The sequence below is a fragment of the Hydra viridissima genome, unplaced genomic scaffold (assembly GCF_058129835.1).
Source record: "Hydra viridissima isolate aposymbiotic clone 2 unplaced genomic scaffold, HvirCarnegie_v1 scaffold_3, whole genome shotgun sequence".
Taxonomy (NCBI): domain Eukaryota; kingdom Metazoa; phylum Cnidaria; class Hydrozoa; order Anthoathecata; family Hydridae; genus Hydra; species Hydra viridissima.
In genome coordinates, this window is record NW_028324302.1 from 5,258,195 (window position 1) to 5,279,624 (window position 21,430).

General features: G+C 29.2%; 2 protein-coding genes across 3 annotated transcripts; both read left to right on the plus strand.

Moving 5' to 3' along the window:
- Positions 1-1,864: 1,864 nt before the first annotated feature.
- Positions 1,865-10,658, plus strand: LOC145202417 (uncharacterized). Of its 2 annotated transcripts, XM_090082931.1 has the most exons (6): positions 1,868-2,021; positions 6,413-6,510; positions 7,818-7,978; positions 9,883-9,902; positions 9,979-10,100; positions 10,255-10,658. In XM_090082931.1, exons 1-6 carry the CDS (start codon positions 1,979-1,981, stop codon positions 10,372-10,374), a joined length of 564 nt encoding a protein of 187 aa, XP_089939057.1. In that variant the 5' UTR covers positions 1,868-1,978; the 3' UTR covers positions 10,375-10,658. The 2 variants fall into 2 exon arrangements, with proteins under 2 accessions (XP_089939059.1, XP_089939057.1); XM_090082933.1 differs by lacking the exon at positions 9,883-9,902 and having other exon boundaries at positions 1,865-2,021.
- A 184-nt stretch (positions 10,659-10,842) lies between these two features.
- Positions 10,843-12,442, plus strand: LOC149890719 (cystatin-A-like). Its single transcript, XM_090082934.1, has 3 exons — positions 10,843-11,395; positions 11,805-11,906; positions 12,244-12,442. Exons 1-3 carry the CDS (start codon positions 11,273-11,275, stop codon positions 12,370-12,372), a joined length of 354 nt encoding a protein of 117 aa, XP_089939060.1. The 5' UTR covers positions 10,843-11,272; the 3' UTR covers positions 12,373-12,442.
- Positions 12,443-21,430: the final 8,988 nt, after the last annotated feature.

Here is a 21,430-nt window from a genome sequence, read left to right on the forward strand (position 1 = left end):
CGTCTAGTTTCCATTATGATACATTTATATTATATATTAATCATTAGTAATCTGAAAAATAATCAAAGTTAGTTAAATAACAATACTAAACAAAGATAAAATAAACATTCATAAGATATTATTACGAAAAATGTATATTTTTCACAGTATCAAACTTTGTCGTTTGTGCTAACTCATATGTGATCAGATTGCAGAAAAAAATTAATATCCGTTGTTTTTAGGCCCAAACGCCTTACCAAAAACTTGAACAGCTATCCACGACCAAGTTTTGAGTTTTGTGGGGCAGCTGGGACGCCCTAATATAAACATGAGATTCTGGGTGCGATGAATGGGCGATACCAAACAGCTTGACTATATGTTTGACATCGCTCATTTGGATGCATTCACAACTGGAAGCCTTTTCAATCAACGTTATTCTGGAGCTACATCTTCATTTGCTTCAAGTGATGCAGTGGAAACAGATAACATAGACCAAAAAAAGTAAATCACCAGCAGAAACAATGAAACAACTGTACCAAATAAGGCCCAAATTAGTATACTCTTTTTCCTGGACTAACATCCATATTGGACAGAATAAAGTCTTAACTAAGAAGTTTTTTTTTTTTTTCATTCAGTTTGTCCTCGGAGATTTTGACGTTTTCCTGATTGCACTAAAAGAAGATTTTTAGCACGTATGAGTTCAAGGAGCATAAGTGAAATTGCTCCATTTGAACTCTCTGATGAAACAGTTATGCAACTTTTACTTAAACTTAGCGTTAAGGTGACAGAACCCTTTGATGACTCAATTAAAATTTCTGTTGAATAGATGCCACAACCCGAACAGTTGGCATAAACAATAGTCAAGTTAGCTTCTAATACTAAAAGGGTGTGTCTAAATAATTGATTAAATATATTGCTATTTGCTAACATGGTTATAAAAATCTAGTATACGTAAAAAATTGAAGCTCGATGGGCACCCCTAAATATCAATCAATGTTGCATTAGTGTAAAATTTCATGACTACTTTGGTTATTGACGTTCAATAGTGCCCAATATTTATGTGTAAAATAAGGAGTTGACTTTAAAGTTGACTCTAGGTGACATCACAGCGTACACACTTGCACACACGAAAGCATACAAGCTGTTTTCTGTTTTAAAATGTTCCCCTCTCCATTATGGTTTACTGTTTAAGCATTTGCGCTAACAAAAGTAAAGCATTTTTTCTTTACCATAAGACACATTCAAAGCTTCCACTTTCAAATATTTAATAGCGTCCATTAAGATGAATACTGCGACATTAATTTTCCCAGTTCGAGCTATGCGAGTGACTGAGATCTGAAGTTTATCGTTAGAGTTTCTGATCTTCGTTCCTCAGCCGTGGATGTACACTTTAGAGTCCACGTCATGGTGTTGACGACTACCAGTGTACTCTTCGCTAGCGATTAAGATTAGAAAACAACCAACCTCACTGATTATTACAGTCGTTTCAGAGATCTTTGTTAATTCTGCTCCCGACATACTAACGATTGACAGGCAATGTTTACATAGAAGATGCAATTTGTCTAAGTAGCATCACGGTTCAAACGGCGTTGGCGGACTACCCGTTCAAAGGACAAGGCGAATTTTTTTTATGGCTTCCATTGTTAAACTAGAAGTATATTCACGAGATAGCAAAATCTCAAACTATTAATATTATTGAGCAAATAGTTTGATTCCGAGTTGGTGTTAGTGTTCATTATGACCTGTCACAGGTCATAATGAACACTAACACCAACACTAACACCAACTCGTTTTTTTTTGAACGGGAGTTTTTAATTTACACTCCGTTTATGACAATGACGAAAAACGGCGGTATTTGCCGTGTTTTTTTATTGTTTATTTTTCTTAATGTCCGACTTATTTATCACTATTTTGTATATACATGTATAAATTATTTATATTATTTTTTTAGTCTTTTTGTATTCTTTGTAAGTAAAACATTTAAGTGAGTGTAATTAAGATGAGCAAGTATAAGATGCGCGACAGTTTTATGGATCGTAAAGGTAAGAATTTTCTAATTATTTAAATATGTTCCTTACTCAATCGAAGTTTTCTTTCTGTCATTTGGAAAAAGTTGAAATTGACCTATATATATATATATATATATATATATATATATATATATATATATATATATATATATATATATATATATATATATATATATATATATATATATATATATATATATATATATATATATATATATATATATATATATATATATATATATATATATATATATATATATATATATATATATATATATATATATATATATATATATATATATATATATATATATATATATATATATATATATATATATATATATATATATATATATATATATATATATATATATATATATATATATATATATATATATATATATATATATATATATATATATATATATATATATATATATATATATATATATATATATATATATATATATATATATATATATATATATATATATATATATATATATATATATATATATATATATATATATATATATATATATATATATATATATATATATATATATATATATATATATATATGAAAGGAGAAATGAGTTTTGCAGCAAAAAATAAAAAATTTAAACTTGTAATAGCGTTCTGTGTCAAATATATATTCTAAATTTAATACCAGAAATTTACAAGTTGTAAAAGTTTGATGTTTTCATCTTTGTTCATTGTCTATCAAAGGTTTAACAAGTATTATTTTTGATTTAACTTAAAAAAAGGAGTTTCTAATAAACCATTAATGAATTTTGAGACTACAGGATGGTTTTTATCTAGAAATGAATCATACTATAAATATTACAAAACCATTTAACCATTTAAAAGTATTATTGCATTAGTTTGACATGTTATGATAATGTTATGAGATAGTGTTAGTACTTAAGTAACATATAAAAGGGTTTTAAGAAAATTAATTTGAGTACAAACATAGCACAAAAAATCTTTTTAAAAAACTTAATTGAAATCTCTCAGGTCATCATGATGTGACTGAGTAAAAAAAATTAGTTAAATTTTTCTTTTTCTGCCAATAAACCATCAAATAATGAGTTAAGTTACATCAGTACTTTGTTAGATAGCCTTTTGAATTAGGAACACCTTGTCAAAATATCAGCATTGAGTCTGCAAGCTTGATGAGGACATTGAGAGGTATCTTTTGTCAGAATTTTTAAGTTGTTGATTTTTACTATTAGGAAAAACAATTTTTTTTTGGCATATGAACTTCTTTTGAAGTCAGGCAGATCAAATAATATCAAGAGACCACTCAATGATATTGCAGTTTAAAAAATCCCTTACAGATTACAATTTTTCAACAAAAGTTTTATTTCTTATCAAATTTTGAAAATGTTAAATATGATTTCAATTCTAATTACTTAAAATGTGCATTTATTTTTAAAACTTAACTTTCTTGAGTATAGTTCTTTTCAAAGGTTTTTTCACCAGTTTTCCATGATTTTTTTATTTGGTATATAAGTTGAAGATGCTTTTTATCCTGAGTAAGGGGCATAAAGTTAGATATCGATCACTGCAAGTTCAGTACAATCATTAATAACACAATATTTTTTGCACTGTTGTAGTTTTATAGATGTGGCCATGTTTCTGGATCACTAACGAAAAACTGTCCTGACAGAAATTTCTCAAAATTTTTGTAACAAAATCTGACCAACTCTTTGATTAGAAAGAAATCAAAAAAAAAAAATTTACAGTTTTGATAAAACAATAGTTATTGTAAGGAGCACTGCACCTAATTGATGCACTGAATCTCCATTTATGTAAATAGTTACAGTGAAAAAAAAATCTGTTTTAATGCCTGTAGATGAGAAGTCAATTTGAACTGTTTATGAAAGTAAAAAACCTTTAAATAACAGGTGCCTTTAGCCCCCTGTAATATGCACCTGGATAAATGAAATTTGTAAAATTTGATTCTGGTTCCAAAATCTCAAATTCGATTAGAGAAAGTTTTATCAACAGCAAAAAATCAATGCAAGGTTTATTAACTCTTAATTGATCTTGAAGAAAATTTATCGCATTTGTCAATGTATTACCAGTCATGTTTTTGTAAATTGCTGAGTAGTTTTTCTTATCAATAAAATTGATCTTGAAATCTACCGGAAAAAAAAGAATTAAATACACCCCCAATGGTGATTTCCAGAATGTAATGTCTGCATGCTAAAAATAAAAATCATTTATCAAAGGTTTCTAAACTATTGCTACATCACCTTTATGAATATTGGTATTTGAACTTATAGTATCAAACACAAGCTGCTAACCACTCTGACACACCATCCCAACTCTGAAAGAACTTAGCTATTATGTTTCTTATAATGATACCAGTTCCATCTTGAGGATCCCTAATAGTTTCTTTATATCTTTTCCAGATATACTTACTTGTAGTCCTTAAAATCAGGCAAAAGTTTGTCATCAAAATGACAAGCTTTTGAATTGGTGACAACATCAAATAGGCATTTTAGGTAAAAATTTATCTTTGATGTTGTCACCAATTGATTGTCTTACTGCTTTTCTAGCTCCATAATTAATCCTAACTGCCCTTAGGATGTGCATGGCTTCTCCATAATTAATCCTAACTACCAACAATGTGCATGGCTTCTCAAGGTAATGCTTTTCTACAATCTAAGCTTGCTACAAACACTGTTTCTCAAATTTACTGTTTTTAGATATTTTTAGAGTATCAATGAAGCCAACAGATAATCTTTTAACTTCTGTTGTAGTTTTATATTTTTAAAGGCATTGCCAATGGTAATTGCTATGTAAAGTTTTTCATCTGATTCATTAGTTATGTCTTCTCCTGATTCATCATCATCTTCATCACAAGTTTTTAGAGAAGAAGACATCCTAGAATTCTCTTTTATTACATTAATTTTTGGCTGGCTTTGAATCTCTATATTTATCTGTTTCTGTTTTCTATCTTCTTTTATTTTGAACCCTATGTCTTCTCTCAACATTATTAGTATCCTAGCTTTTTGTTTATATTGAAGAAATTGACAGTCTCTTGGAATTGTAATTAATCTGTATGAATTGGCATTTGATGCATCAAATAGTTTTTTCAAAATATCTAAAAAAGCATTTTCAAAATCAGTTTGTTTAAACATGCTTCTCATACAGTTCTTTTAGTTTATTGCAGCATTTGATTTCTGAGTTATTGGAATGTTAGCTATATGCCAAGTTTGGAAAACTTTGTTGATGACATTTGACTTAATGAATAACTCAGTTTGTTTGATTTCAAGTCATAAAAGAGGTGACACAAAACTTTTTCATTAGTCGGTAAACCTTAGATAAGCTCTTTTTTTTTTTCTGAAATTAAAATTAAATAAAAAAGACTCAAAAATACAAAAAAGTTGTCAACTTTCCAAAAATTCAAAAAGTTGTTTGAGAGGTATATTTAACCAATTAACAAATGATTTTTTGACATTCTAAATAATGATTTTTTAAGATGTTATATCATTAAATTGCACTATTTAAACCCTCTGTGCGTCAGTGTTTTAAGACTTTTTTTTTGTAAAACAACCAAATTAGCATGTGGAAGCTGGAACCTAGGCAATAATTTTCTTGTACAGCTTTAAATCAAGCTCCAACTTGATATTGAGATAAACTTTTGTAAAGAAGTTTTTGTTTTTCTTACAAGATCCAGTTTTTACATTATGCAGTTGGAAAATTTATAGTTTAGATATTGAATTTTCATTTAACCATTTAGGTAACAAACTCCAAGCTTAAGTTGTATTAGAATACAATTAAAAAGAGCATGTCATAAAGTTTGTTTTAAATCTTGAAAATTAAAGAAATAGTTCAATTAACTAGAAAATATTTGTACTAGTCTTGTGAAAATTAAATATAGTTAAAAACAAATTCAATAGTTTGATTCATTTCACAAAGGTATTTTGTCATTCACTTATTGTGACAAAGTAATTGAAATTAACAGAGAGAATTATTCATCAACTCATCAGATGATTTTTTCTTTTAAACACTTGTTATTATCAAATTTAAAGAATTGGTATTTCCTTTTAAAGTTGTTTTCACTTTAAGTCATGATCAAGTTACTGTTGAACAAGTTTCAATTGTAACGTTGAACAAGTTTCAATTCTTGACATAAACAAGAAAAAAAATTTCAATTGTAGATAGAAAAATCAGAGATCATATGCTGACCAATTCCCTTACATTTATACGATTGTCATAAAAGTTGGTTTTATAATTCAGCTAGCTTTAAATTTTAAGTGAATTTACATGAAGCTGTAACATTAAAACTGACTTTCCTAAATCAAGGAAACTTGGTTGCTAGATAGTTATCACTTATTAATAATTGTTAATTTTATTTAGGAACAAATTATACACTTATATACTTTTAGGAACAAATATACTTGAAGGTGAAGCTTCTGAAAGTGATGATGAATGCTCAGAAATAGCTTCAAATGTTAAGAGCATTGAGTCAAAAGTTGAATCAAAGGTAAAAGATTTTGTATATTAAAAAAGATTAGTGTAAAGATTATGAATATTTTAGCACAAAATTTTAGGTCTGATAACTTCAACAACCTTTGATTTTACATATTGTTAAACACCTCAATTTTACCTGGCAACTTTAGTTTTTTTGTAGAATATTGTCAGAAAAAATATGTTAGCACCAGTATAAGATGAAAGATATAAAAACACAAAATATTTTTAATTTGAACAGTTGTTATCATTCCCCTGCAGTCTTCAGATGTTATTTTTCTATAAATTTTTGCAATATTTTATTCACAAAACAATACATGAAGTTAAATTGGTAAATATGTTTTAAACACAAAAAATACAACTTTTATTTCAATTCATTAAGATAATTTTGTTCTAAACCATGGCATTCTTTAGTTTTAAGCAAAGCACAAAAGAAATTTGAGAGTAATAAAATTATGTTTAAGTTTTGAAAGATTTTATTTGTAAAATGATTTGAAAGATTATCAGAAAATCAAGTTTTCATTCTTCACTTACGGTCTTATTTGAATATCCAAATTTATTTAGTCTAATGAAGTTTAAAAACAAAAAGGACTTCATGATGGCTTGAAAGAGCTATTTGCAAGTCCATTTTCAAACATAAATTATCAGTACTTTTGAATATTTTGCTATATCAAGATGTTTACAAATTATCTATACCAACTTACTTTCAAAATTAGTTATATCAAAAGCAGCCTAAAATTAGAGTGAATTTCATCAACAACTTCAATTAAAATAAGTTAATTTGTATGTTAAGTCAAACTAAAGTTCAGCCTGTTAAGAAAAACTAAAAGAAAAAAAATGTTTCCCACAATAAAGTGTATGTTAAAAAAAATGTTAATAAATGCATGTACTGTGCTCCCCTGTGAAGGTAAATTTGGGTTTTTAAAAAAAAGTTTAAAATTGTTTTTGAAATTTAAAGTAAGCATAAAAAGTACTAAGTTAAATGTTTTCTCTTTTTATTTTAATTTTGAGGAGTCTTGAAAAAGTAAAAGAATCATTCAATATCTTGTTTTCTGGAAAAATATTTGTTTTTAGAAAGTTTGAAATTAAATTTTAAAGAACTGCTTCAAATTTTAACAATTTCAACATTTTGTTTTCTTTGGTTGAGTTCTGCTTCATCACAAAGCAAAAGCATAACATTTAACTATTTATATGTAGAACTATTTAATTATTTATTTATAGAACTATTGCTTTGGAAAAAATTCATCAGCTGCTTTGCTCTTTTTAACATATAAAGAAGATAAACTCATGCTTGGTGAATTTTTCTGTTGTTTTTTATCTTAGTTAATTGAAGGTCCTAGTAGTGGTGTTGTTGTGTCTGGTGAAGCCTCTGAGAGTGATGACGAGTTTGATGATTATGTAATACAAGATCAAACTAGTCATGAATTTGAAATTTCCAATGGTGTCACTGTTTTATTAGAAGCAAGAAAACCAAAGTTTGAGTCGTAAGTATTAAAGCATTTTTTTTTTTTTTTACATTGAGGGATATCTTTTGATGAATTAGAATCAATTTAGACATAATTCTTAAATAAATCTTAAACAAATCAACTTCGTTAAATGCTGCATGTCATATATACATATATATTTAACAGATTGGAGAAGTTAAGAATAAATCCTATTCATGTTTTTTAATATTTTTATTAATATTTAATGGTTTTAAACTTAATTTAAATATAATTAAATATATAGTCTATTTGAAAGCTTTTGTGGTGAGCAAGATTCTAAAGCAGGTTATTACTAGAGTTTGATTTTGTTTATATTAATTTAACATAAGAAATATTTATAAGTTAAAGAAATGTTATATTAACAGGTATTAATTAGATTTTTTAATTTTTTTTAAAGTATTTGCTACAACTACAATTTGCGTTGTAGTTGTAGCAAAACAATATGTTTTTGCTACAACTACAACTTGTACTGTAGTTGTAGCAAAAAAATATGTTTAATCAAAATATGAAACAAATAATTGGAAAATCATTAAATTCTTCTGAAAATATAAATAGGTAAAAGTTAAGAAATAAGTTCACAGTATCTAATTTTAAAAAATTTTACTAAAGGAAAGCAAAAAATTTTACTAAATAATTTCTCAGAAAGTATAAGAATTCTATTTTAACACTAAAATTAGTTAAGTCAAATATCAGCATGTTTGTCAAGTGTCAGTGGTTTTAGTATTTTTTTGAGGATTTATTACCCTTAAGAAAAATTACTAAAACTGAAAATAGAATTGATTATTTTAAAAATAGGGAGGTTCTAGAACCATACTTTTATTGCCTCGCTAACATCAAAAGCTTTCACACTAAAGAATTTTACAATTTTCTATTAAAAAACTCTAGCATGAAATTTTTTTAGAACTGACTTTTGTTTAATATCTGGTAAAAAAGTATGTGAAATCAAATTTTTGTATCAACTATTCTTAGTATGATATATTTAGATGAGTTTTATTTACTTTGAACATGAGTGATAATCCCCAGAGAGCAGATAAGGAATCAAATTATGAAAGCCATTACATTTTTACAACCTCTACTCTTTTCATAAAATATAAATTTTGTACTAATCACTAATAACTCTATTTTTATTCTCACAAACCATATAAGATCACTAAAAAAATATTAAGTAATTTACATCTGACACTTCAGCTCAATCTATCATGGTACTTTTACCAGATTTAATTCAGTACATTTTTGTAATAAATTTTTAGCTCAAAGATTTTAGAGTAACAGAAAAGTTATGTAAGTTCTAAATTTTGAGTTCTCCTTTTATGTGCAATGACAAAGACATTGTTTTATGTGCAATGACAAAGACATTGTTTACAAAAGAGACCACAACGAAAAAAATTGTGGTACTAAAAAAGATAAACGCAAAAAGCATATTTTGGTTACAATCTTTAACCTTGTAATCAAAATATATAGTTGAAAAACTTGCTCTTTCTTCGCAAGAACTGAAATATAAGGATAAAAGAACACTGCATAAAATAATAAGGAACAAGGAGACAATAGCACCAGCAGAACCTACATCATGTCTTTATCACGAAATAACTTTTTTAAAAAGTAAAATATAAAAAAAAGTTTCAAAATGCAAAAGAAAAACAATGAAAAACTTATTTAAAAAGATTTTAACTCTCCCAAATCAAGCTCTAATTGTTTGTGTATATATACATATAAATATATACAAAATTCACTTTAAGTAATTAAGTTTTAGAGTATAAAATGATTTACTTAGTAGCTTGTAAAATATTGTTAGAGATAAAAGATTAGTTAATATAATTTTACTTTCATAAGGATTCTGTATTTCTCATGTTAAAAAATATGTGAATAAAAAGAAAAATGTTATAAATATTTATTATTATTTTTAGATTATTTCACAAAAAACTCTGTAAGTAAAAATTTCTTTGCTTTAATTTTTTACTTTAAATATTTTTATTCGGTTATCTAATTGTTTGTATGTTTAGGGGAAAGAAACTTTTCATTTCGTCATGGTATAGTGGAACACCATTTAGAACGCTACAACTCTCTTATCAATAAACTAAAAACATTTATACCTCCCTCGAATCGCTCTCAAAATTTTGCACAGGTGATCATCAGTTCTTCGATCTTTTTACTGTGATCTTTTCTTCAATCTTTCTACTATGATCTTTTAACTTTTGTATTAAATTGTGCAAATTAAATCTGTGTTGCCAAGTTACCTCATCAAAAAACATATTCATGTCTCCCCTTTTTTGTTTTAGGAAGCCCTGAAAGACTACAGAGTTATTTCTATTTTAACAAAACAGCTCAATGATAATCTCGAAAATGTCTTATCTCAGGTTAATCTTCCTGAGTTAGTTGAAGATGTTTCGTTAAGTTGAAGACGTTTCGTTAAGTTGAACAATTATGGTTTTACCTTTGTTCGAAAAATAATTTCCTAATGAAGACGTGAATTTCAAAAAGGCATATTTTTATATTTCATATTTTAAATATTAAATTTTAAATACATTTGTTATTTTAAATGTCTTGAACAAGACTTTCTGGTTGATAATATTGATCGATCGAAATTTGTTAATTTTGATGTAAATAGTTGAGATAATACTCGTTATAAAGCTATTATTTATGCTTAATATATAAACTCAACTCTATTGACTTTTTTAATGCCTTCAGACTCATAAAAGTATCTGGCTTTCCTAAGTGCCTTCAGAGTAAAACGTGACGATTGCATTAATATATATTCTTGGGAAATGAAGCAGTTTTTGCTCCGCTTTTACAAATTTAAATTTTTTAAAATAAAATTTAAAATGCGCTAATGTAAGTTAAAAGGTGCGAAAAGCTAATAATTGACCATGTGGTGAACATTATTATAAGTAATGACCGTTTACGTTTATGTTCAATTCTATTATTACCTTTAATTTCTCGTTCAAAAAACTTTAAAAAGACATAAGTTGAATGTTGAAAAAAAAAAAAAAGCAATTGTAATTTAACGTTACAAAATGACACATTCTTGTTTGTAATGTCACATGAAGCTTTAATTAATGGTTAGAATGATGCTCTATTGGTAGCTGTATATTTTTAATAGCACCATTTATAGTTATATCCCAACTGTGGCTTGTAAATTCGTATTAAAAATCTCTAAAAATAAATGGAAAATCGATAAAAATAAGTGTTTCTTGCACTTTTATAAAAAAATTCACATTTTCTTTTTATTATTTCCGTTCGGCTGAAATTTTTAACACTCTTTTTGTTCCGTTATTAAGTTTGGACTAATCAATAAAAATGTTCAACCTTCAGTTTTTTTACTATAAATTTAATTTAAGCTACAAAACGATAATGACAAGAGCAGGTGGCACAAGCTCGGTAAAAGAAGCCACTGCTGAAGTTCAGCAAGTTATTGAAAAGGTATGTAAATTAACTTTTCTAAATAAAATTTTTTAAATAAAAATATTCGCTAAATGATAAGTTTAGCGTCGCATATTGTAACTCGGCTTAAATTTCTTGAAATAATTTTTTGAATTTGTCAGGCAATCAGTCAATTAGTCTTAAACTAATTCTTTACTTTGACGTCAACTTAACCTTAACCCTTGTATTTACATAACTTAAAATATTGTATAAGTTTATACTTAACGTTTCTCAAACAATTCTTTTGTAAGTACAGTGATATGGTATTACGATATTTACAAAAGAATTACCTGTGAGATGGTGGAATTAGTCAATATATCCTGGTCAATATATCACCGCCATAAATGTAATGCAAAAACGATAGAAAACTGCTGACTTTTTTACTTCTGGATCTCGTGACTTTTTTTAGATAAAAGATCAGGTCTTGAATAAAGTTAACCATACTTTAGACAAATATGAAGCTGTTTCGTATAAAACCCAAGTTGTCTCTGGTCTGAACTATTTCATTAAGGTAAATATTTTAATACAGCGCTATTTTACTTTAGAAGAAATTTTTAAACTTTGTTTTTTTGTTATTTATTTATGTATATATATAATAGAGTGCATCTTTAATGTGTATTCGGCCTTTCATATCTTATCAAAAACACGTCAAATACATCTCTTTTTAAATAATCAGTTCAGCATAAAGATCCCGTTTTTCACTTTTCACCGTGTTTGGTAAGTATGTTTAGGTATGAGAAATATGAATGATCCTTTTTTTCCTCAAGTACTTTAAAATTTCCTCAAGTACTTTAAAATTTCATTCGTTTTAATGTATACATTTTTTTATATTTTCTCTCAACTTTCAGGTGCGCACCGGTGATGACAGTTTTATTCATCTAAGAATTTATCGTCCTTTACCCTTCGAAAACGAAAAACTGGAGTTGCACGGTGTACAAGAACACAAAACAAAAGAAGAGGACTTGGAATACTTTTAGTATTGAATGCAAAAAACTTTTGATATTGTTATATTGAAATCAAAGCTCTTAATTCTTATTATATTTAAAATCTTTGAAGTTTTTTGTTTATACACTTTCATTTGCAATTTTAAGTATTTCAGATTTTGTGTATATTGAATTATCAACTAAAAGTTTATTTCAAACAAAACGTCCTTAAGGATTTTCTTTCCAATTGATTCCAATTATGCACGGTGGGCAAGAACATAAAACAAAAGAAGAGGAGTTGGAATACTATTAGTATTGAATGCAAAAAACTACTTTTGATATTGTTATATTGATATTGTTATATTTTCTTTAATTGGAATCAATGAGATTCCAATTAAAGAAATCCATACTTACAATGCGAACTTCACCACTTAAATAAAAAAAAGAAAAATTCCAGTATTACTCTTGTATTGACAAGTAGTCTTTACAAAGATGCACTCTCTTGTTCAGTATGTTTTTTCCTTTTAAAAGGAAACTTGGTATGAATCAGATAAAATGGTGACAGGAGAGTGGATACTACCATCAAGCATAGTGTAATCAAATTTATGGGAGCTAACTTTTTACAAAAATTTTCTTCAAGTATAGCTTGTTGAAATGCGGTTTGTCTCAGGGTAGTCAATCCGAGCAAAGTATTCCAGGATGTTTAAAAGGAATAGCCTTGCTCGGTTGATCATGTAAGCGTTTAAGTAATCGATATGTAAATCATTTTGTGTTTCATTTTAAAAGAGAGTTCGTGATCTTAATAGTAGTGTTTCGTTTTTTCTCTAACAAGTTTTTTTCCCTATATATTTTTCATTGAAAGTTAGGTAAGTTCACCTATTTATAAGAAATTAATATCTATAGATATTCAACAATTTGCAAATGGTAAAAGCGCATACAATAATATTGCATCTAGTTTATTATGTACACACTATCTTTGCTCATATATGGCCCAATCAATGAAAAATAACGATCACGGCATGTTACTTCTTTTTTTTTGGTCGCCGTTTGCCCACACATCAATTATAGCATTTTTAGTACAATTTTATCTCATGGCAGTGGCAATTCTTCTATTTATTTTTGTAGTTTTTTTATTATCATTAATTTTTTTTTTTACCAGATTTAATACAGTAAAAATGCAATAATTTTCCTTCTATTTCACTTAGAAACATAAATGAGGCGTCATTAGAACCCTTACATCAAGCTCTTTATAACTATAATAGTTTTATTGCTATTATATCATTTTTTGATTAAAGTGTCTAATCATGATAAATTAGGTGCCCTCAATTTTACAGATTTAATTTCATAGTTACTACCATATTTTTTAAACTTACTTTTTTACAGAATTTAAAAAATAAGTTTAAAAAATATAGCCGTAACTACGAAATTTTTTTAAAGTACAAAAAATAATTGGCAATAAAAATACCTTATTAATTACGATGTGCCTTCTCATCTTCGACCAGGAAGATTTAGTTAAGGAAAGAAGTAAAAGAGAAATGATTGTAGAATTTGCTCAGATGAGAAGAAGTGTTGATTCCTTGACTCGAATGATTCCTGTAAACGAACACCATGTTGCTGCATCAAAGAGTGCTAAAGTAGCAGAAGAAAAAAAATACAGCTGATATTTTGAAAAGAACTTCTAAATGTGTCGATGCTGCTCAGATGAGAAGAAGTGTTGATTCCTTGACTCAAACAGCTATGAAACCAGAGGAGGTTCTCGCTCTGAAAGTGCAAAGTGATTTAAGTGATTTGCAAAACGAAATGTTTAGAAACTCAGCCCTTTCTCATAATGTAAAAATAATGTTATCGCAATGTATCCTCGCCTTAATAAGCTTGGTGAAGAAAAGCTAACATGTTTTTTTGAAAATGTTTGACTAAACCTCAGCAAATGTTTGCTAAATAATATAGTTACTAGAACTATAAGTATGATTGATTTAAGTAAAAGTTTTAAAGTTGAGATGAACGGAATAATAAGTTTGATAACCATAAATTTACCAAATAGACTAAGCAAGAAGTTAGCCTGTTTAACATAGCAATTTTTTCGCTTTTGTTTAATATTGAAAACATTGGCTCTTTACCTGCAACATAAAAAAAATCACTTTGTCACAAAATGCGTTTAACAATAATTAATACTAGCTGTTAAGTATCAACATCGTTGTATGCATAAAATATTTATGCATAAATAGGGGCGTGTTTTCATTGCCAACAGCATGCCAGCTTGGGGTATGCTTGATTACACAGAGAGTTGCACAGTGACCGTGTTTAAACTTCACTCAGGTTGTATAAAGCAGAAGAAACTGATCTTCACACTTAAATATGTCAGTTAAAACAGATTTTCAGCAAATTTGAACATTGCTGGTACAGTAATTACCATTAACATTACTTTTAAAGTTGACATGACCATGTTTGATGGGAAAGTAAAAGTGTGATTGACTATCACAAAGCCAACTCAGTTTTGTAATGTGTATGGTTCTAAGCCGAAAGAAATGATTAATATAGGTTTAGTAAAAAAATACAGCTCGCAAATGAGAAAGCCCTTAAACTAGGTTGTTGGATAAGATCTTAGAGCGCGTTTAACGCTTACGTGATCGTTTGGGTATTAACATTATGATGATGCATTTTGCGGTCAAAGAAGTTAAATTTTTAAATAAAGTGTTTACAAATGTTAAAGTTCCCTAACGCGCGTTTTAACGCGTACGCGTGCGTTATTTAAGTAGCAAGATCATGTGAAAACAATAATAAAAATAAGTTTCTTGACCCCAAGGAACTCTACTTTGATGTATAATATATGTTTAATGGACATGTATTTAATTTAACTTCACTGGATCACTGTGCGTCCCTATTTTTGTTTATAAGATGTTAGTAAAGTTCAAAAAAAAAAATAAAAAATGCCATCCAAATTCCAAAACAATACAGTTTATGGATATACATTTTATGAGATACTTTTTAACATTTCTTGAGATAAAAAAAAGGAGCTGAACCAAACACGAAACGGTCACGTAGGTGATAAATAGTGGTTTAGCGCGGTAAGTTTAACATTGTCAACCTATTTTGCGAATATATATTTCAATGATATGTATTAACTTGATGTCTAACTTCACATAAATTCTGTAAGAAAACGTGAAGCAAGTTTTTGAAGGTTGTAAAGCCGGTAGCCGAAGCAAAGAAGAAAAATTTCTGGCGATGTTAACTTTAAACATTGGAGATATTAGGCCGGGTGAATAAAAATGAGCAATTGCTTTTACTCAGTAATTGGTCAGCTTTACGTGAACAAAAACTTCAGCAGTTTGTCTCATATTTTTATTCACGTAAAGGTAAAGTAATTGCTCAATTTTACGTGAATAAAAACTTAAGAAAAGTTGTTAAAGTTTTTATTCACGTAAAGCTGACCAAGTACTGAGTAAAAGCAATTGCTCATTTTTATTCACCCGGCCTATTAATATTGAACATATTTATTAAATGTAGATTAAAAGTAACTGACGTTACTTTTAACCTACATTTATAAAATTATCCAATACTAAAGCATTTCACAAAATCATTCCAATTTGACTAAATTTTAAACACATTTTTTAATTTAACTGACACAAATATTTTTTTGTTTTGTTTTATTTTTGCTATTCGTTTTTCCGTAATATCTGTTAACCAATCAGATGCTGGTGGCAAAACAAGTTATTATCCAATCATATGCTGGTGGCAAAAAAAAATTGCTTCACTTTCTTTTGGAAGTTAGACATCTAGTTAATATATATCATTGATGTATTTAGCTTGGTTCGTTTGGCTGATTCGAGATATTTTGGTTAGAGTCGTTTCCCCAACTACTGTGAGTTTCGACGAAAGTTATATTATGTCAGATTACTAAAAAAGTACAAAAGTATTAGAGATGAATTTTTGCAACCACAATTATAATATTTTAATTTGACACTTATCGTGTTCTTAAAATCCACTTTTGTGTCTGATCTATAATGAGCTCAAAGTTTATAGTGAAAGATCAATGAATTTGTAAGATTTTTGTTTTGAATTCGTTGCTACTTTTTTGATGTCAAAAATGAAGGTAAATGTTCAATTTTTGCGCTTGGACATTTGGACTGGTTTTTTTAGCCATTTTTAAACGTTTTCAATAGGATTCAGGATTTTTGTTATTTAAACTGAAACAAGCAGTTTTTGGTTTTGATACAACTGCAATATCAAAATCAACATTTTCACATGGCTATAACGTGGCAGTGTGTTACCCAGGAATAAAATTTATACAGCGCTATCATAATATTGGGAATTTTCTTTCGGCTGACGAGTAAAAAAAAAAAAAAAAAAAAAAGGTCGTTCATTGCAAAAGTTTTTTAGTTTAAACAATTATTTACAATAACCGTATATGGCTGTAAATACAAAATTCTTTCTAATTCTTTTAAAAAATTTTTAGTGAAAATAAAAAGTCTAAAATAAAAAAATACAAATAAAAAAACAAGCGAAATGAAAAATCTAAAGAACAACTGACGTCAATTAAAAAATAACGCATTTTCTTTATTTTGGAATAAATTGCTACGCTTTTTAAATGGCTTTGAATTGAAAGTTTGCTACGCTTTTTCTTTTGTAAAGAAAGTAATTGTTTTCGATCAACTAAATTATTTTCTTCGTTTACTAAGTATTTCTACGTTTCTTGCGTAACACTTAAAATCTAAGTCTGTTAACTAAAGGTCGTTTTTTTTAAATGATTTTATGTACTTTTGGGAAATTTTGAAAAATTGGGAATTCCGCGTTATACGCGGTGCCATCAGGCTAGTTAACACCCTGCTTGGTGTGATCTAACAAAGTCCTATGCCATAAGAGAGTTCTAATTTAACAAATGATAAATTTTGCATATTATAAAACTACTATAAAAGGCGGGTTCTGGCTCATTGATACTTTTCCATACTTAAGGAATGCAAGATGGCGTCGTGTTTTTTAATGTAAAGTGTTGTCTGAATATTTTTTCCCGTTCTAAAATTATTTCTTTGCGCATTTCTGGCTCATTTTCATTTTTGCGCATTTTCATAATGAGATGACATTATGAAAAAAGGTTGTGAATGTCTTAGTTAATTTATTCTTTGTAGTTATTCTTCAAGTATGGAAAAAGATGTTTATATTTTTCTCTTCGTGTTTCTCTTATTAATTGATTATGTTCTTTTTGTCGTTGTTCCTCAAATCCATGTTGTAGTAAGAGTTTAGTATTGTGATGAATGGGTAAGGTATTTAATTTTTTAATTTTATTAAGATAATTTTCATCAATTTTGTTTTTGTGATTATCATAGTGGAATTGTATAGCAATTCTGTGTAATTCTGGATCAAAAGTGGGTTTAATTATTTCCTGTAGTTCACTGTAACAGAATTCCTCATATTCTTCTTGTTCTGTAATACTCATTTTTTATAACAAGAAAAAATTTATTTAAGTCATTTTAAAAAAGTTTTTTTCACTGTATATTTTACAAAATTAAATTTAAAAAAGGGATGCTTGAGAATGGAGAGTTTGGTCCGAGAAGCAAACCAGCGCCGATAGATTCATATCCTCTTCCGCTTTTAACGTAAACTCCGTCTTTGAATGATCCTCCTTTAGGCCAGGGTGTTAAAAATAATCCGTTTCCTCTGTGCGTTCCCATTTTCATTCCATTTCCATTCTTTTTCAAATAAACGATACCTCTTCCTGCAATTTTATCAACCATAGCAGAACCTGCAGAAGATCCTACACCTGCTAACAATCCGGTGGCAAGAGCTGGAACTACTCTTGTTGCAAGTGTACTACCCAACATACCCAATAAAGGTAGAAGAGCTCCAATAAATCCTCCTTTCACATTTGCGTTATGTTCCAATTGGGTTTTGCTCATTTTAATGGTGACTCCAACTCCTCGATGGAGAGCGTCCAAAAGTTTTCGATGTTGATTTTGTGTTACAAGTAAAACGTCGTTTCCGTTAAAATCATCTTTTGAAATACGGATGCTCACAGGTTTACCTGCTATCATTGATTTTTTTATTTTTTCAATCTGTCCCTGAGACACATTTAATTTAACACTAACATATTTGCTCATTTTTAAATGTGGGAAAAAATATTTATTTCACTTCTCGAATGTGATAACGGATCGTAATGTCCTCTCCACGAAAATCAACCAAATTTCCATTTTGGTCAACAACGCGAGTGATCATTGTGGAGATTTCTGGGACTTTGACAGGGAGGTAAACCAAATGAGTGGGTCTTTCGATGATTTTAAACCCAGGACCAACAGCTGGATAAAAAGAGTAGATGCAATTGAGTTGGGAGCCGTTGATGTAAGCCGACCCGATGACGTTGTTGAGGATTCTGATCGTGTTGATGCTTGAAATTCTAACAACATCGTCAGACTCATATTCGGAATTAGGATCCAATTGTCTTTTTGTGAATCCTAAAAGTGAGGCGATGCTGTTATCCACATTCAAATCCATCATATAATTCAATCCAAGTGTGATGGTTGATTTTAAAGTGTTTAAATTGGATCCGATTTTTATGTTATCTGGAGAGTAGCTGATTTTATTTGTTGTGACGAAGCTTGCGCTTTGAGATGCATAATTTTTTATTGTGTTTGAGACGGTCTTTTGTAAATAATTGTTAATGTCAATGATGTCATAGCTCCCGTCTGGAATGGCGACATTTTCCCAATTGATTCCGTTGTTCATGCTATACCGGAAAGAATTGTTTTTGCTGGTGATGTTTGGAAAGCTGTTGTACGTCTCAAGCCCTAGAAAAGCCATTTCATAAGTTTTTCCTTTTTCAAAAACGATTTTGCCTAAAAATTCTGTTATGATTACGTTGGAATTTCCATCCACGTCGATGATTATGCCTGACATTTTATTATGTAACATTTTTTTTAAATCCTTCGGATTCAGGCGTATTTAAATGGCTTCTTTTGGAAAATAAAAAGTGTCAAATCCGCTTCGATATTTTCTATTGTCCTTTTTTGACGACAAATCAATCACCGCAAATCCGTGAGGTTCAGACCAACAATGTCTGCAAAACTTTTCAAACTCTTTTTTTCCCATATCGCTCGAAACGTGGTCTTGATAAATGTGGTTAATGTTTTTTAAGTCTTGGGGAAAGAGACAGATAAAATTGGTGTTTTCTCTGATCGTTTGTCTTGGGAGCATGAAATAAATTTGAGCGAGGTAAAAGCAGTCGACGTTAGAGTGTCTTCCTCGGATGTAATATTTTTCACACTTGTTTTGTTTGGTTAGTTGTAAATCGTCAAAGATCATTAAATTGTTTTTGGATGAATCAAGATCTTCAGGATTAGGCACATCGTCAGCCGTTTCAAAAAATTCACACTCCATACCCTCGGTTTCGGAAAAATTTTTTGAAAGGTCGTTGATAACGCATTCAGGGTCTAGTTTCAATTTTTCAATTTCGGTTTGTACCTTGAACAAGTCGAGAATTATTTTTTTTGGTAATTTTTTTTCGAACGAACTTTTTAGTATTTTGTACTCGGGTTGGAAAAGAGATTTTCCAAAAACTTGCAAATGGTTATAATCCAACCATCCAGGTCTGAGCAATAAATTGAGAAGCAACGTTGTTTTTCCACATCCAGATTTTCCAACGATGATTCCTCGAATGCTTCTCGGTAAAAGCTTGTTGTTGTTTCTTTTGATTTTTCCAATATTCCATGACAAATCAGACACTTCCATTTTTAGTTTAAAAATATTTTTTTTTAAATAAAATGTATTGTGTTAAATGCAAAAGGAAAACAGAAACGAATCATTTGAGAAACGAAATCACAAAAAATAACAAGCATATAGTCAAAGGGGCTTGCAACGTTTGCGGAACGACCAAATGTAAGTTTGTTTCTTCGCATGCACTCAAAGGATCATCTTCGCATACGGCAAAAGCAGGAGACTTGGTGGAATCGATCAACAATCGGTGGAATCGATTCAAAAAAAATAAAGCTTCCATGGGCAAAATTTCCAGGAGAAATGCACATTCCAGGAATGAATTTTGCAGGACCTGGCACAAACTTGGACAAAAGACTCACATCCACCGATATGTATCAAGAGTGGAGCAAACCGGTAGACCGAGTGGACAATGCAGCATACCATCACGATTTAGCTTATAAATATTTAAACGATGTTCAAAGCAGAAATTTGGCAGATCAAATGATGCTTGAAGAAATGAACTCCATTCCAAACCCTACTCAGAGAGAAGTAAACGAAAGAAAACTGATCACTCCCATCATCAAAGCCAAAGCTAAATTCGGTCTGGTCTAAAAAAAAAGCACCGGAGAACCTGAAATGGACGGATCAACTTGCAAACGAGCTTCATAAACCAGTCATTCATCATTTTAAAAGAAGAAAAGTGTTTGTGAACGACATGGATGAAATATGGGCTGCAGATTTGGTTGACATGCAATCGTTTTCAAAATTCAACAACGGCGTAAAATATTTGCTCATGGTGATCGACGTGTTTTCAAAGTATGGATGGATCGTTCCGTTAAAGAGTAAAACTGGAGTTGATGTAGCTAACGCTCTAAGCAAAATATTTGAGGAGAGAAGTTGTACAAAGATGTGGGTGGATAAAGGTAAAGAGTTTTATAACAAGCATGTACAAGCTCTAGGTGTGCAATTATACTCCACTGAAAACGAGGAAAAAAGTTCTGTTATCGAGCGATGGAACAGAACGATGAAAGAGAGAATGTTTAAATATTTTTCAGCCAACAACACTCATAAATACATTGACGTATTAGATGAAATGGTGAAAAATTATAACAACGCCAAACACTCTTCTATCAAAATGACTCCAGTGGAAGCTAGCGATAAAAAGAATAAATATAGGGTTTGGATGAACCTGAATGGAAAGACGCAAACAGAAAGAGCAGGACCAAAATTCTTAATGGGTGACAAAGTGAGGATCGTAAAAAAGAAGTCTCATTTTGAAAAGGGGTATACACCGAGATGGACTGAAGAGGTTTTTACCGTGTTAAATGTTCAGCATACGAATCCACCCACGTATAAAATCGCTGATGCTAACGGTGAAGAAATTAAAGGTACATTTTATGAACAAGAAATGCAAAAGACCAATCAAGACATA

Bases quoted from the DNA above. Each gene is read 5' to 3' on its own strand.
- LOC145202417 (XM_090082931.1), top strand. From the start codon at position 1,979: ATGAGCAAGTATAAGATGCGCGACAGTTTTATGGATCGTAAAG. The intron at 7,979-9,882 runs GTAAGTATTAAA...TATTATTTTTAG, and splicing joins AGAAAACCAAAGTTTGAGTC to ATTATTTCACAAAAAACTCT. The intron at 10,101-10,254 runs GTGATCATCAGT...TTTTTGTTTTAG, and splicing joins GCTCTCAAAATTTTGCACAG to GAAGCCCTGAAAGACTACAG.
- LOC149890719 (XM_090082934.1), top strand. From the start codon at position 11,273: ATGTTCAACCTTCAGTTTTTTTACTATAAATTTAATTTAAGCTACAAA. The intron at 11,396-11,804 runs GTATGTAAATTA...GACTTTTTTTAG, and splicing joins TTCAGCAAGTTATTGAAAAG to ATAAAAGATCAGGTCTTGAA. The intron at 11,907-12,243 runs GTAAATATTTTA...CTCAACTTTCAG, and splicing joins GTCTGAACTATTTCATTAAG to GTGCGCACCGGTGATGACAG.